Source organism: Gopherus flavomarginatus, chromosome 3, assembly GCF_025201925.1.
Source record: "Gopherus flavomarginatus isolate rGopFla2 chromosome 3, rGopFla2.mat.asm, whole genome shotgun sequence".
NCBI lineage: Eukaryota > Metazoa > Chordata > Testudines > Testudinidae > Gopherus > Gopherus flavomarginatus.
Genome location: NC_066619.1, coordinates 13587227 through 13604400, shown reverse-complemented (window position 1 = coordinate 13604400; position 17174 = coordinate 13587227). Strand labels below are relative to the sequence as shown.

The following is a 17174-nucleotide window of genomic DNA, read 5'->3' as shown; positions in this document are numbered from 1 at the left end:
AGCATTTGTTTTTAAGAGGATGCTTTTTGGGGGGAGGATCTGACTGATGATTTTTGAACTCATACAGTTAATGCCATAAATGGTGAAAAGTGAATACACCTTTACCCCGATATAACGCGACCCGATATAACACGAATTCGGATATAACGCGGTAAAGCAGCGCTCCGGGAGGGCGGGGCTGCGCGCTCTGGCAAATCAAAGCAAGTTCAATATAATGTGGTTTCACCTAAAACGAGGTAAGATTTTTTGGCTCCTGAGGACAGCGTTATATCGAGGTAGAGGTGTAATTCATTTAGTTTTAACATACTGCAGGAGTTTCATTGGTAACACCTCATCAAAAAAATACCTGGGTGATCTTCATGCTGTTGGTCTCCTGTAAAATGTGAATAGGAATAGGCTTCAAAGATTTGTGTCAAGGATCCTTTTGAGTGGAAGGAGATACAGCGGGAATGATTCTCAGAAACGCAGAGACTTAAAGATCAGAAGGGACCATCATGATCATCTAGATCAGGGGTCGGCAACCTTTCAGAAGTAGAGTGCCAAATCTTCATTTATTCACCCTAATTTAAGGTTTCACGTGCCGGGAATACATTTTAACATTTTTAGAAGGTCTCTTTCTATAAGTCTATAATATATAACTAAACTATTGTTGTATGTAAAGCAAATAAGGCTTTTACAATGTTTAAGAAGCTTCATTTAAAATTAAATTAAAATGCAGAGCCCCCTGGACTGATGACCAGGACCCGGCCAGTGTGAGTGCCACTGAAAATCAGCTCTCATGCCGCCTTCGGAACCCGTGCCATAGGTTGCCTACCCCTGGTCTAGATTCTAGTCTGACCTCTTAAAGTCCCTTTACACCACTCTGCACTACAAAGGATTAAATTACATTTAAATACACTTCAAGGCTGCTTTACATTGCCAGAATGGTGTAAATAGTGCTTAGTCTAAATAAGCATCAGGACCAATTACTCAAATTCTGCTCTCAGCTAAACCAGTATGAATCCGGAGTAACTCCATTGACTTCATTGATTTACTCCATTGACTTACAGTGGGTTATCTGGGAGTGGAATTTACCCTAATATCTACAGTAGTACAGTGTTCCATATCTTTTCCATTCTGTCTAGATTTTGTGGGCCAGCTAGTGTAAAATTGGTGTAGCTCCACTGAAGGTAATAGAACTAATCCGATTTACTTTTCCTGCCCAATGAGTACAATGACACACCCTTATCCTCTCAGGCAGACTCCCTCCCACAGCCAGAGATAAGTGAGACTCTTAGAAGACAGGTGATGGAAAGATAACAGCCTTTATTTTGACTGCCTTCTGGCAGATAATGCATAAAACATTTCCAGGCAGAAGTGTTTCACTTACCATCTGCGTTGAAGATGTGTTTCTGGGGAAATGGTGCATTCTAGACGTAGCTAAATAATGTTGATAGTGCTGAGGAACTGGCCTGACCTGGAACTGGGCATGTGTCAGTCCAGCATCAACACTAAGATCCCTGTAAGAATGAGACCAAAAATACATATATAAAGAAAAAATAAATCCAATCTTTCTTTTACAGGCCTCACTTTATTTCTAAGCCCCTATACGCTGCCAGTTACAATTCATAGTATGCTCTCACACACCGTGCATGCAGTTCATTGGGTCCCATTCTCAGCTACAACGGTGCAAATCCAGAGCGATGCCACTGACATCAGTAGTTACTCCAGATTTACAGCACAAACTAGGTCCGATTCTCCATGGTCTTGCTCTTTGTGCAAGTCACTTACACCTTGACAAGGTGTGTGTGAAGTAGTGGTAAGAGTCGTGATTTGCATATGTGCAAGGCAGTAGAGAAATAGCCCCACTGGCTTCATAGGTGGATGAATAAAAATTTAGTAGCCTTATTAGTCCTCCAGGATATGACGGGTAAGGCAATGTGAATCAACTGGTTCAGAACAGGTCAGATTTTGTTTTCGGTCACGCCAGTGTAAATCTGGAGTAATTCTACTGGCTACAGAATCTGCCCAATCTACTTTATTTTTTTATTAATACTAATCATACTTCGCTTATATACTTTACAAACATAGGAGATGCCTCATCCGCCTCTAAAATGCAATCACTTCTAATGTGAAACAAAGCATCCATTTAACAGAGTACAGCAACAGTGGCACAGCGAGAGAAGAACTGAAACTACAAGGAGAATTTTAGGCAGAATAATACCAATCACCCAAATTGGAATTAAGCCAGAACACCGCTAGGACTTGGTCAGATATGACTGTGGGAACAAGAGCTGGAATTCACATAATATTCAAAACTGGCCCAGCCCATAGAATAGAACCCCCTAACAGATCACAGGGGAAATAGTCCAATGCTGACTCAGAGTCCCACCTACAATGCTTTCTGCAGCACTCGTGTAGTCACTGGAGATTTATCATCCCAGGGATAAGCTCATCTATGATTGTTTGGCTTATGAGAGCACAGTGGTTCACAGCACAAAGTGACATGGTACATACCTTACCCTAATCGGTCAGGTGCTCAAAGCCTCTGAACTGCAAAATTATTATTAAAAGAAAACAAAGACAAGGAAGCAATATATAGGAGGGGGAAAGGAATACATCTGAGGGGAATGGGGCAGAAAGTGGGCTGGAGTCATAAGGATAGAAGTTCATCAAAATTAAAACCAGAAAAGACCATTAGACCATCTAGTCTGTTCATAGATTAGATGATCATCTAGTCAGACCTCCTGTGCGACACAGGCCAAAAAATTTAACCCAGCTACTCCTGTGTTGAGCCTAACCACTTGTGTTTGGCTAAAGCATCTCTTCCAGAAAGGCCTCTAATCTTGATCTGGAGACATCTAGAGATGGAGAATCCACCACTGTTGTAATCTCAGAAAAAAGATACAGTTTGTCTCAATGCATTTCTTACGCTTTCCCTAGACAGAAATTTATGATCTCCATAAGCCCTCCAGCAGGGATCCTTCCTGTGCATGCACACACAGACACAAACCTGTGAGTTAAACAGTGCTGGCAAACCCCACCCTCTTGATTCCTGGAGTCCAAGGGCAGAGAGCTAGCATGTTATCTCCATCAGTAATTCAATTAACAGATCTCTTGGCTAGCCAGCAAGAGAAATCTTGTAGCAAACAGTGCTTTGAATGTTGGTCACTTTATCAGAATTACAAAAGCAGGCACTCTAATAACCACTGTATTAGCACTTGCCAAAGTGAAGCTAATGAGAACAGAGGGATTGCCTTTTCATTCCATCCTCTAACTTCCTTTCCCTTAAGTGGAGGAAGAGAGCAGCCGGCACTGAGGCTCGTTATGAGCTATCAAAACATTTCTTCAAGTGACTGTGGAAGCTGCTTTCCCTCAGCAGCGGATGACAGACAGGAAGACACAGTCACTGTAGAAGTCTTTGGCAGCACTGCAGCTTGAAACATCCTGAGGGGAGGAGAGAACTCCAACGCCCATTCCTCTGGCCTATTCCTGCCCTTTGCTTGGCTGTACCATGCCTCCTGTCATGCGGGATCTCAAATGCCAAGCCTCAGACCAGAAGAAGGCCCACAGAAGGATGCAAGGTGTTGCAGGAGGAAGACTGACATATGAGGAGAGATTTAAAAGCTGCCCAGTTATACTTAGTGTGGAAAAGATAAGATTAAGAATTCAGAGAGAGAGAGAGGGAGAAGCAATGTGATCCAGTTGTCTATTCGTGGCTCTGCTGCTAGTTATTATGATAGACCTACAGGTCTGTCGCCTCTGATGCGCATTTAACATGCGCGATTTCAGCTTTATGTGGTTGGCAAAAACAAAAAAAAAAGAGAAAAATAACAATTTAAATACTGTTTCTGTAGTGTGGGTGATTCTTCCCGCCATTCAACTCAATGTAATTTTGACTATACGCGGTTTTCGCTTTATGCACTAACCGCGGAATGGAACCCCCGTGTAAGATGAGACAGACCTGTACATAATAGTGGCATAGGTATGCATGATGCTATACAGAGAGAGTAACGACTCTTTGCTTTCAAGGACCTTATTATAATCTAGGGGCCCATTCCTACAATGACATCTGCCCCAGAAGACCCCTGCATCAATGCCTAGCTCTACTGTAGCCATTGAAAGTGGGGGTTGGTGCAGGAGGCTGTTTGCATGGATGTCTTTGCAGGATCAGGGTCTAAGAAGAGACCATTAAGCCTCTCCTGTCTGTGCATCTTGGGTTTTCCTACCTCACTGTGGCTGTGGGCCCAACTGGCTAGGGGGCCTAGAAGTGTTGATGAGAACATCTGCTTTCATTTCTTTTAAAAACTAAGATCAATATTTTCAAATTTGAATGGCCAAAGTTAGGCACCCAAATCCAGACTTCGGCATCTACCTAAAAGTGGCCAGATTTTCAAAGATGCTGAGCACCCACAGCTCCATTTAGGGTGAGAGAAAGTTGGGTTATTTACGCTTCTGCAAACCAAATCACTATTATACAAGTGTCTAAATGTGCATTTTAGGTGCCTACCATCAGCCACTGATTTCTAATTCTTTTCCTTGAACAGAGTGCTTTGAAATGCACACCACTGGGTACTGATTGCTAGGGCTGAGAGGGCCAAGCAGCAGGGCTTTGCTCCTTCAGCAGGAAGCTGAGAAAGCCAGCAGAGGCTCCATCTACATTATGAGCTCGCAGTGTGATTTCCTTGTTCGCGTGCACGCACTTGCACTAGTGCTCATCGAGTTAGTGTGAATATAAATAGCAAGGTAGCCACAGTAGCAGCAGCAGCAGAGGAGCCGCACAGCTGAGTCACACAGAGTACATACCCACTGCTTTCATGTAGGTTTGTACTTGGCACAGCTCAGCCAAGCCTCCGTTACCAGTGCTACCATAGCTACCCTGCTATTTATACTCACACTAACTCAAGGAGTGCTAGCCTAAGTCTGCAGACACCAGCAGGAAAATCACACCCCTCGCTTGTAGCACAGAACCTGAGCTCAGCATGTGTGATGCATGGCCAGACAGGGTTAAACATGATGCAGGATGAATGACTCAAATTCAACCCTTAAAGACATATGGGGAGATAATGTTGGTGTTTTTGTGTATTTACATAGATATGGGTACAGGTTTCAGAGTGGTAGCCGTGTTCGTCTGTATCAGCAAAAACAATGAGGAGTTCTTGTGGAACCTCAGAGACTAACAAATGTATTTGGGCATAAGCTGTCGTGGGCTAGAACCCACTTCATCAGATGCATGAAGTGAAAAATACAGGAGCAGGTACAAATACAGGAAAGCTTATGCCCAAATAAATGTGTTAGTCTCTAAGGTGCCACAAGGACTCCTCTCTATATATGGGTAGTGGTTAACAATGTAATCAACAGTCCCTGCATATGCTGTATTCTGTTAATTCAGAGCTAAAAGAGCATCCTAGCATTTAAATGAACTGTAAACGTGGGATATCTCTGTATTTATCTTTCTTTGAAGTGTATAGCAAATCACCTGTGAATGGTGGAAAAACAGGCAATTGCCTTATGTTAATCTGTGTGAATAATTAACAACAATGCTTAAAAAATGAGAGTCTATTGTTCCCCAAGGGACTCTAACATGTTAAAGAAGACCTGAACTGTATAAAAGATGCTTGGGTCCCAAACTTTTTTATCTCAGATCTGCTTGATGCTCAGTGCAGGGGAAGTTTAAGCCACAAGATTAAGATCCCAATGCTAACTGGATCACCCTGAATATGATATTGGACATTGGACTATAATCTGTGGACTAAAATCTAAAAGAACTCTTTGCAACTATACAGTTTACCATCGCTGCTATGAATCTGAACCTCAAGTACTGAACTCATCTGTATTTATATTGATCTTTTAACCATACTTTTTCTCTTTCTATTTTAATACATTTTAGTTTAGTTATTAAGAATTGGCTGGAAGCATGTGTTTGGGTAAGAACTAGAATATTCATTAACCTGCTTGGTAATGTGTCTGATCCTTTGGAATTGGTAGAATTTCATATATGACGAAATAAGATTTGCATTAATCTTCATCATATCTGACTTGGGTAACTAGGTGAAGGCCTGAGGCTGGGTTACTTTAAAGGAACTATGTTTTGGACTTCTGAATAACCAGTAAGATATAACAGAAGCTGTTTAGTGCTGGCTTGGTAAATCTAAGTATTGAAATATCCACCAGCTTTGGGGATTGTCTGCCCCATTCTTTGCAGCTCACCCTAGTTGAGTGACCTCAGCTGGCTCCCCCCAGGACCCGAGTCATAGCATGCATCCCAAAGAATCGTCTCACTAACCGTCCCTGAGCCCTTATACCCACATAGTGCATGGTATTGTGATCATGCTGGAGAGGACTGAGTTACATGGAGAACAGTAAACAAATTGTTTCATGACAGGCCCACCCCAAGAGTGTTAAATCGCTTTCCCCCCCCCTCAACACTACACCAATTATAATGTAAATTACTCTAGTGCCTAGAGGCCCCAAATGAGATCATGGCCCCACTCTGCTAGGAGCTGAACAAACACACATCGAGAAACAATTCCTGTCCCAAAGATCTCACAGTAAAAATAGATAAAACATGGCAAAAGAAACAGAGGCCCACCAAGGTGAAGTTAATTGTTTAAGGTTATACAGCATCCGACTGGAAAAGCCAGATAGATGAGTATCCTATTCATATGACAAGGCATCCTCAAGTGCACGTCACGTGTCTGCACAATTACACAATGTACACACGCAACTGCAGCACTATAATTGCATCACCAAATTAATCACACAATTGTACACCTAACTTCAAAAAAATCACACCCACTACATGATGTTGCTTCAGAGGCCAGAGGATCCCAACTAACAGACCATATTGGATGTTTTCTGAGCATTTTGAAATGAATAAATATGACAAGCCAGCTGGGGAAAGCAAAAACAACAGCCATCAACATAGCACAAGCCAGCACCAGCACAGCATTCTGATGCATGGACATCATAGATTCACTTGTTGCAATGCCTTTAGGACTCGTCTCACTTGGAAATAATAACTGAAGGATTAGAGCGAGGATAACAGGTTAGAGTGGACTCACTAACTGCATATTCAGAAGACAATTTGTGGGACAAAGGGAGTGTTTTATGTTTTAATAAAGGTGTGACTGTTGGAGATACCTGATCACTTTCAGCAATTCTACCCATCCTCTTTTCATGTAAAAATACACTCCCCTTGCCTTCAAGTGAATGCAGTCTCCACTGATGTATTAATACATTACAGGAATGGTTTTACATCTGTCACTGGATAGACTAGTTAGTATAAGCACCCTGAGGGGAGATGAGTCACCCAAAGGTATATATACACATATACTCTATGATTTCCTGACAGCCACTCCTTCAGTTTTATAAGATTATTGAACAACCAAGGCAAAAATAGGAAGTTAAGTGGAGCTTTATAATGAGCATAATTAACATCACACACACACACACACACACACAGCACTATTCCATCTAGAGAGAACCTAAAGCACTTGTCAGTGCATAGAAACTGGGTCAAATTCTGCTCTCGTTGGTTTCAATAATGGGAATGCTCGAGAAAAAGAGACAGAAGAATCAGGCCATATTTATACTGAACTTCAAAGGTTCCAAAGTCACAAATTAGGAAATGCCAGAGTTCAGGTTGTCTATGCAATCTTAATTCGTCCCCCTTGTGCATATGCATTATGTTCCAGTCTTTAATTATATGACCACATGCTATTTTTCCTACAGCAGCCCCACCACATTCAGTCTGCAGACTGGACTGTGCTCATTTATTGAGCAGCTATTCAATAATTTGTTTTTCCCTCATCGTTCAATGTAGACATACGTCTTTTTCACTGCACACTATTCAAACCGTGTCCTGACAATGGAATGATTAATTTCCTGGTGGGCTTTTCTGTCATTCTCATCGCTACAGTAACCGAGCACTTCACAAGTATTAATTTATTTCTTTATTTTCAGAACACCCTCGGGAGATGAGGGGTGCTATTATCCCCATTTTACAGATGGGGAACTGAGGCACAGAGAGATTAAAGTCAAAATTATCTACTAGTTTTGGGTGCCCAATTTGAGACATCTAGAACCTGATGTTTCACAGTACTTAGCATTACACAGCTCTGTATCTGTTCCAAGCACAGCTCCCCTTGACTTCAGTTTTAGCTGTGAGTATTCAGCACTTCCACAAATCAGACCTCAGGCTCTCAAATTAGGAACCCAGAAAATGAGGAACACACAATTCCTGTGAAAGGTTTGGTTTAAAGGAATTGCCTCCCACTGCACAATAACATGGTGACAGAGGCAAGGATACAATCCAGCTCTCCTGGGCAGCATTTAACTGCCTTAACCAAGAGATCCTCCTTCCTCTTCCTGCAGTCCCTGCCTCATCCACTACACACCTTCCAAGGCCGTAACAGATGGAATGCACCTGATCTTGTCTGATTTCAGAAGCTAAACTAACCCTGGGCCTGGCTAGTACTTGGATGAGAGACCACCTGGGAATCCCAGGTGGTATAGGCAGCTTTTCTTCTATTTCTGGTTGCTGATCCAATCACATGTCTGGGCAGAGTTCCTCTGGGCAGCATCCACTGACTCCCTGGATGCTTTTGAGGAGCAGTGGGTACTGTCTGGGGCTCTCTGCTCTCTGGATGCTGGAGTTTTGTCCTATGACCTGCAAGCCCACTCCTGTTTTTTTCATTTGCTCTCCTCTGCATTTACTTGTGGCCTGGGACCACTGGCCCTCCTGCTCATGTGAGGGGTGGCCTTTAGTCGTGGGCAAGCAATCTCCCAGGTGCACAATAGTTACACACCTTCCAACTACTGCAACCAAAGTAACAGGGGTTCTACAGACAACAGCCTCCTTCCCTACACAGCCCTGATTTATCCCCAGAGCATCACCCTCCTGTGCATTGAATGAGGCAGGAGTCCTGCTGAATAAATAGTTTGTGATCATATAACTAAAGACTGTCTCATAATGCTTCTGCGCAAGGTGATACAATGAAGATGTGCAATCTTAATTCTGGCATTTCCCAACTTTTGGGTGCCTGACTTTGCAACTTTCATAATGAGTCGCTGACATAGTTTTGTGTGTAATTTCCTTAGTTCTTAAAAAAAAGAAACAAACAAAAACAACAGACATTCCATTATGTGCATTATATTGACATCCACACTCATTGAATTGCAGTCACTTCTGCAATGGAACGTGGCAGCTGTTTAACAGCATATGGCAACTTTAAACCACCATTTAGGAGCAGAAGTGAAGAATTTCTGGGCTAGATTCTCTAGTTCAATGTGTCCTTCTCTCTCCATAGGCCCTCCAGTGCAGACCACGAAGAGAGGAATCCCAGTGGCCAGGACCCAATGCAGAAGGAAACTAGAGACAACTAGGACCGTAGAGAGCAGCCTCCAGTCTGCTCTAGTTTGACTAGAGGCTAAGGCAGAGAATCAGGGTGTTGTAACTGGCTCCATGACAGTCTGCTGCATCCAGCATATACTGTATGCCGCAGAAAATCTGACCCACTAGATATAACTAAAACTGCAGGAGGCACATAGATAAGGAAATGTAATTACCGGAGCTGGGGCCTGTTTGGGCCTCTGGTGTTAACGCCCCTACTTGCTATACAAGTACAAAGTTTTATCGTATTGTGAAAAGTGCCATGGGAACATTATTATTAATTTATTATAGTAAGTCAAAGTATAAACATTTTCCCATAATACCCAGGGGCCATGATCTTTGATGACCACGGTTGCTTATGGCTTTGGTATTATGCCTCATCCAAAACACCAGGGGAAATGAAAGACTTACCAGTCTGTGCCTTCAGCTAGATACCTGGGCTGGGGCCCCATGGGTTGAGGAGTTTGCAGTTGGTGGCCGAAGTCAAAGCCTGGGTGTAACCGATGAGGTTGAACAGACATGCGCTCCTGAGTCCGCCTGCAGGGGTGAGGAGAAGGGCAAGTGTGTTTAAAGATGAGAATGACATGGCCAAATGCTGTCAGAGGGGAAAGATATGGGCAGATTGCTAGGTAAAACATTGTGCACCTACAGCTCCCTCACCAAACACATCTTCCTTCCTTCCTTCAAAGCAGAGGGGGGAAAGTTATTGCTCTTCTGTAGAATTTTATATTTATATCACACCCTAAGCACATAATAGTAAATAAGGCAAGAAAATAGCAGCAATAGAAATGGTCACACTTTTAAGGGGTGACAGACGAGATATGCCAGGGATGAGAGGGAGGGGAGGCAGAGGCAGAGCGGAGACCACATGGAAGATCAGTGGCAGAGCCAGGAGCAGAATCCAGGTCACCTTAGTCCCTTTCTAGCACTTTATCCAAACTTACTCTGTTGACAAGCAAAAACAAAAGTATGTTATTTTTGAGCATCAGCACCACAAACAGCCTCAAAGTTGTAAGTCAAAAGATATACTTACTGGCTATGGGTAAGTCAATTGTAATACAGAATCTGTAAACCTAATTCAGCACCTCATTATAACCTCTGTCTCCATCCTTGTCTCCACATTCACCTTACTAACCTGTTGTTATGAATGGGGTTCCACAGGAGTCTCCACAGATGGTAACTAGGAGAAGAATTTGGCCCTGCCCCTGGAATTTAGTCAACAGGTAGTAGCAGCTGAGTCTGGCAGTTGGACCAACCAACCCACCATCTGTGCAGTCTCCTTCATACAGCCAATGAAACTGTGGCAAGCAAATTAGCTGTAAATAGGGTTGCCAACTTTGGTTGGAGGTATTGCTGGAGGTTTCATCAGATGACACAATCTTTAATTAAAGATTAATCTCTAATTCCTGGAGAGGCCAGGAAAATCCTGGAGGGTTGGCAGCCCTAAGTAAAGCTGGCGGTGATTGGTTGAGTTATCTCCGATATCACAGTGGTCTAGGACTCCAGGCAATGCATAGATACATGCCTTGTTGTAGCTGTACATCCCAGGGGTGGAGTTTGTAAAGTCAAAATGGCTGAACACTTAAAAATTGGACGGTAACAGACTGTGAATTCCAGTGACGATTCAACCTGGTGTCAGTCTAAACAAAAGAGAGCTCTCAACCATGTTTGCAGCTGTATCCTTCACTTCACATTGACTCTGGTGTTCTAGGCTTCGGAACAACAATCCTGGAATTTCATTATATTGCTTCTCTTGCTGATATGTCAGAATAGCCCCCAGCTTGCTCTCCTTTAGTTGTTTTGTCTTTGCAGGGCTAAGAGAAGAAGGAGGTAGCACAAGCTGTGTCTAAGGGCTGCTCTACTCACAGCTCTTGACTACTTTAACTGCATCCGCACTATGAAGCTGCTCTGCTTTAACAATATCCGTTTCTAAACTGACATAGTTAGAGAGAGACAAAATCTGTGTGTAAACAAGACCTGAAGTACACAGACGAGGATCTGAACATACAAAGGGTCACACCTGTGTGCTCAGTTGTTATGCAGTCAAACTCCCATTGATGTTGATGAGGGGAGTGAGGTACAACTACATTGCATACACTGATACTGATGGCAGTTTGCCTAAGCAAAGATGGAGTAAATCTAAGTAAAGAACTCTGGATATGGCCCAAATGGAGTTAATCTGCTGAGTAAAGAGGTTCCATTTTTCACAGAGTCACAATAGAACCCACACGCTGCAAGATATAAACCAGATTCTCCTTATTAAGGATTGCAAAGAAACTTTCCCTGTAAACAGGCTATTTCACAGCTGCCAGCAACCGAGATTCTTGCAGCTTCCTCTGGAACTAGCTGTTTCCCTGAACAGGATGCTGGACTGGATGAGCATTTCTTGACCTTTTCCATACTGGGACCCCTGAGCACTCCCTCCCATATAGCTGGCATCACCCGTGTAACATTGTGAGAAAGGCATAGAGGTTGTGAACCTATTACCTGATTTGTTAATCCCCCAGGAGCCCATGACCACAAAGTCCACAACCCATTGACTAAATGTGCCACTGATCTGATCGTCTGAGGACATTTGGATGTAGAACTGCACTGTATGGTTTCAGAAGAGTGCAGTGTACGACTAAGTAATAAACATATCATCATTACCCTAGCCACAAATATATTTGCTACTAATCATTAAACCCACTTAAAGAACTGACCCATGCAAAACAAAACAAACACAAGAAGACTATAAGAAAATACCTTTAACAAGGAAAACACATGGAAAGCAGGAACCTTCACTTTGCAGCAATCTTTCCAAACACAGCATTAGTGCAAAGTTTCATGCTTTAATTCTTGATCCATTAGTATAACCCACAAATGGTTTCCATATGTTTTCAAATAGGTCTCCCCATCCTATATTTTATACAAACCACTCTCTCAAGAAATGCAGGCAGAGTAAGGCCTGACATCAGTTTCCATCTCTGTCGAGTTAAAATTATTCTCTTTGCAGCCATCTGTCCAGTGTGAAGCCAAGCTGCCTTCCTTGACAAAATGTTCTTCAAATCAGAAGCATCATTTACTCTGCATTCAGCTGGATTACAGCATCAAGGCTGCATCCAGAATGATGATCCTCTGCCTTCCCATAATATGCACATATAAGTGAAAAATATATGTGATAAAGTCTCCTATATTGTTGTGAAACCCTATAGCAAACATTTATATATCTCATACAAACGCCCCATTTTCTCTGTTGCCCAGTATAGATTATGTACAGTTTTAAAACTGTCATCCTGATTCTCCTGCCATTTACATCAGTACTTCAATAACTTCAGGTGAGTTACACTAGTGTGAGAGACTCTGTCTTAGTACTTTTAAATGCATGTCCCCAACAAGTCTTATAATTAAGAAGCCAAACGTTTTCCCCATTACCTTTGTGTAACTTTCACTTATTCTGATCTCCCATGTGCTTTTAGGACTCACCACTAATCGTACACATATATGTATATATTTTATATTCTTAATGAGTTTCCTTCATGCATCTGAGTTTTCTGAGCTTTATGGGCACATCAGTCAGGTGTTTTCTGTAAGGAATCACTCAATGATTTTTTCATACACAGTCACAACTGTGAACTCCACTCTTACTGGAACAGCTACATTTCCCATTCTATCTAGGTCAGAGGTGGGCAAACTACGGTCCGCGGGACCCTCCTGCCCGGCCCCTGAGCTCCTGGCCCGGGAGGCTAGCCCCCGGCATCTCCCTTGCTGCTCCCCCTCTCCCACAGCCTCAGCTCGCTCCGCCCGCCGGCACAATGCGCTGGGCGGTGGGGCTGTGAGCTCCTGGGACAGAGCTGCTGCAGAGCCCGGCCTGAGCCGGTGCTCTGTGCTGCGCCGTGGCAACGGCCTGGCTGGCTCCAGCCGGGCAGCATAACTGTAGCGCCATCACCCTCTGGTGCTCCAAGCAGCGCAGTAAGGAGACGGGGGGGGGGGTTGGGTAGAGGGCAGGAGAGTTTGTGGGGGGTGGTCAGGCGGCAGGGATGTGGATAGGGGTCAGGGCAGTCAGAGTGCAGGGGAACAGGAGAGTTGAATGGGGACAGGGGCCCCAGAGGGGCAGTCAGGAAGGAGAAGGGGTTGGATGGGGCGGCAGGGGGCAGGGGTTCTGGGGACGGTCAGGAGAGAGGGAGCAGGGGGTGGATGGGACAGTGGTCCCAAGGGGGGCCATCAGGGAATGGGGGGGTTGGTTGGGGCAGGAGTCCGGGGGGGCAGATACGGGGTGGGGGACGGTCCACGACGCCCTCCCCTACCCAGCCCTCCATACAATTTCCAAAACCCGATGCGGCCCTCAGGCCGAAAAGTTTGCCCGCCCCTATCTAGGTGTTTGTACTGTGGATCCCCATGCAATCGCATAGGTGCAACAGAAGTTGAAAATCTGCTCTGCAGACTCTCTTCCTCTTGAAGATACCTGACCCTAAAAGACCACAGCTTTGGTGCCGGATGAATCTATGGCACAGGCACTTAGAAACCAAATGTCATAGGAAGTGAGTGAAAGACGTGGCCTCAGGATATCATTTGTTCAGAACCACTTTTCAGACCCTAAGAGGACAGGGGCATCCCTCCATTCTAACCTCAGAAGGTCTCATGGACTTCTGTATCTGAAAATCAGGCCAGGGGTATTTATCCCCTCCAGCAGGTCAGATGTGTGTAGAATGTCCTTTGACATCAACTTTACTTTACTGCGCTCCACGAACAGGACATGGAGCCAAACTCAGCCCTGATTTAAATGTGTGTGAGCCCCATTGACGACACTGAGTGTCAGCCCCAGCTACCCTAGGGTTGAGCTTGTATTGTCATGTCTCAAATGTAAGAAGCGACATCGCCCTTGAGAGCCATGGGCTGGCTGGGGTGGGTTAGTTCATGGCTTGCAGCTGGCTGCCCGATTTCTTGGTGGAAAGGTCACCCACCTTGGATGAGGCATGAGCCTGCGGTGCTGGGCTTCGAGGAGCTGCTGCTGGAGGAGGTATTGCTGGTGTAGCGCCTGAGGTAGGAAGGAGGGTCCTGTCACATCCTGAAACGGCAGGGCTGGCAGAGGTGGTAGGGGCTGGTGTAGTGGGCCGTTATGCTGGTGAGCTGTCGCCATGTGAGGGTTCAGCCCTGGCTGCGGCTGGACAGGGTGAGGGAGAGGGAAGTCAGCTGAGATCTGAGGTTGGGGGCCCAGATGGAAGTGCCGGCAGGAGGTAGCATGAGGGTGCTGAGACCTTTGAAAAGGAGCACCTGAAAAAGAAAAGCAAGTCTATCAGAGAGGTATGCAAATAACCACCACAAAGGCTATGCAATAGGACTTCCTCTAGAATACCCCATCAGGAACAAAGCCTCACAGATGTCTTCCATCTCTTCGAATTAATGATCAAAGTCATCTGTATGCCCATGGCCACATTTCCAAACAAGCCTCCACAAAAGCCAGCAGTTGCATTACGTGTGCACAAGCTGGGTAGCTGCATTAAACCGGACATGAAATCTTTAAAGCATATAAACCTTCCTGCTTTCACACATAAGTCAGCCACACACTCCCAGGAGTGAGGAAGAAACGTTACGTGTCCCCCAATGCCATCACTGTCCAGGATGGAAGCTTTACACTTTTTTCTGAAGCCTCTTGCATTGGCTGCTAGCTGAGACAAGATCCTGGATTACATGGGCCAGTGCACTGACTGAGCACATAAATACCTATTTCCTTAGAACTTTTTTGCATTCATAACAGCTGCCATCTTGACTGGTGTACTAAGGATTGAACATGCATGCTACACACCCACTGAAAAAACATCCGCATGTAGGAAATTAAAAGACAGCAATATTATCATACAAACTACTTATTCTTAGTGTGTATCATACTACAAGATGAGTGTTTGTAATAAACCTCAGAGGTTTATTAGAATAAATCCGGTACAGATCAAAGCCGAAAATGTGGAATCTCTTATCCAAGCCTAAGGCCATCTCTTTTGTTCGGCCCAAGTGAAACCTTATACCAACGACATCCAGCTTTGTTTGTTTCATCTTGGGAGGCCTGGTTCTCATATAGCCTTTCGGTAACATCTGCAAGATCTTTCCTAAACTAACAATAAACCAGGTGCTACCTGCTAGGGGCCCATGTCCCTCTCATTCAGACAGACCCCACGAGTTCAATTTCCTTGCCTACCACAGACTTTGCTGTGATGTTGCACTCTATATGATTTTATGAAAATATGCTGATGAGTGTGAATATAATGTAACTAAAATATGCTTCATGCAAAAGGTCTCTTGTAAGGTATCATTACAAAGCTTATAATCTACTGAGTGTGGTCATCCTATTTGTATAAATGTATCACTCTTGTATCTGAAACTAGAAATATAAAATATAACTCTGCGGGCCTATTGTAGTTATGCAAAGTGTGGACCATTAATGGTGGCTGGGAATCTTGATGGCTCTCATCAACCAGGACAATTGACTGTGGATGGCTCTGTTTGCTTGCAGGCCTTCCTATGAGTTAAGCTGGAAGGAATGAAGGCTTGGGGTCTCACAGGACATGTGATCATGTCACCTTGTACTGAAATCCATCTTAAACCTGGTGCTTTTCCATTTTGAACGAGGGATGGGGACCCAGGGAGACAAAAGATTCCTTGTGCCAAAGCTATATCAGAGTGTGGAATAGAACCAAGGGGGCTGCAATTATGAGAAATCCTCTAGCTACCACCTGAGCTGGAACAGGGGCTGTACCAGGGGAAAGGATTGTGCCCAGACTAGGAAGGCGTCCAGTCTGTGATAGAAGTCTATTAAAATATCTGAGGGTGAGGTTTTATCTGTATTCATTTTTCTTACTTTATTAAGAAAGACTTGCATGTTTTATTTTATTTTGCTTGGTAATTCACTTTGTTCTGTCTGTTATTACTTGGAACCACTTAAATCCTACTTTTTGTATTTAATAAAATCACTTTTTACCTATTAATTAACCCAGCGTATGTATTAATACCAGGGAGGGGGGAGCAAACAAGTGTGCATATCTATCAGTGTTATAGAGGAAGAACAATTTATGAGTTTATCTCAATAAGCTTTATACAAGGTAAAATGGATTTATTTGGGGTTTGGACCCTCCTTGGGAGCTGGGCATCTGAGTGTTAGAGACAGGAACACTTCTGTCAGCTGTTTTCAGTTAAGCCTGCCGTGTTTAGGGGATATGTTTTAGACCTGGGTCTGGGTTTGCAGCAGGCTAGCATGTCTGGCTCAAACCAGGCAGGGCACTGAAGTCCCAAGCTGTCAGGGGAAACAGGCTCAGGGGTAGTCTCAGCACATCAGTTCACAGTTCCCAAGGGGTTTTCTGTGATCCAACCAGTCACAGTATTTTACCTTGAGCAAGTCACTCAGAGCCAGTCTACCCGGGATGTTAGTGCACAGCAAGCCAGAGTGTTAATCTATAGTGCCCCAGCTGTCGCCAAACAGGAGTAGGTCAGAATTCACTACCAGGAGCGGCACCAGGGTTTTTGGCGCCCTAGGCGGGGGTCATTCCGTGCTCCCGGTCATTGGCGACAATTCTGCAGCCGGGGGGGCAGCCCGTCCGCGCTCCCGGTCTTCGGGGCACTTTGGCGGCGGGTCCTGGAGTGAGTGAAGGACCTGCCGCAGAATTGCTGATGACGACCCAGAGCATGGAAGGACCCACCGCCGCCGAATTGCCGCCCAGGGCAGCAAAATGCCACCCTCCCAAATCCTGGTGCCCTAGGCAACCGCCTAGGTCACCTAAATGGAAGCGCCGGCCCTGTTCACTACAGAACCGTTAGCACCACATAGGACATT

General features: G+C 44.5%; 1 protein-coding gene across 1 annotated transcript in view; it reads right to left on the bottom strand.

Annotated features, from left to right (window-relative positions):
• Positions 1-17174, bottom strand: part of ARK2C (arkadia (RNF111) C-terminal like ring finger ubiquitin ligase 2C) — a 106782-nt gene that overhangs the window by 12843 nt on the left and 76765 nt on the right. The window contains exons 2-4 of the mRNA XM_050944761.1: positions 14317-14626; positions 9785-9910; positions 1370-1499 (exon numbers count right to left, since the gene is read on the bottom strand). Coding sequence (XP_050800718.1) covers positions 1370-1499; positions 9785-9910; positions 14317-14626 — 566 coding nt within the window. The remainder of the gene's footprint in view (positions 1-1369; positions 1500-9784; positions 9911-14316; positions 14627-17174) is intronic.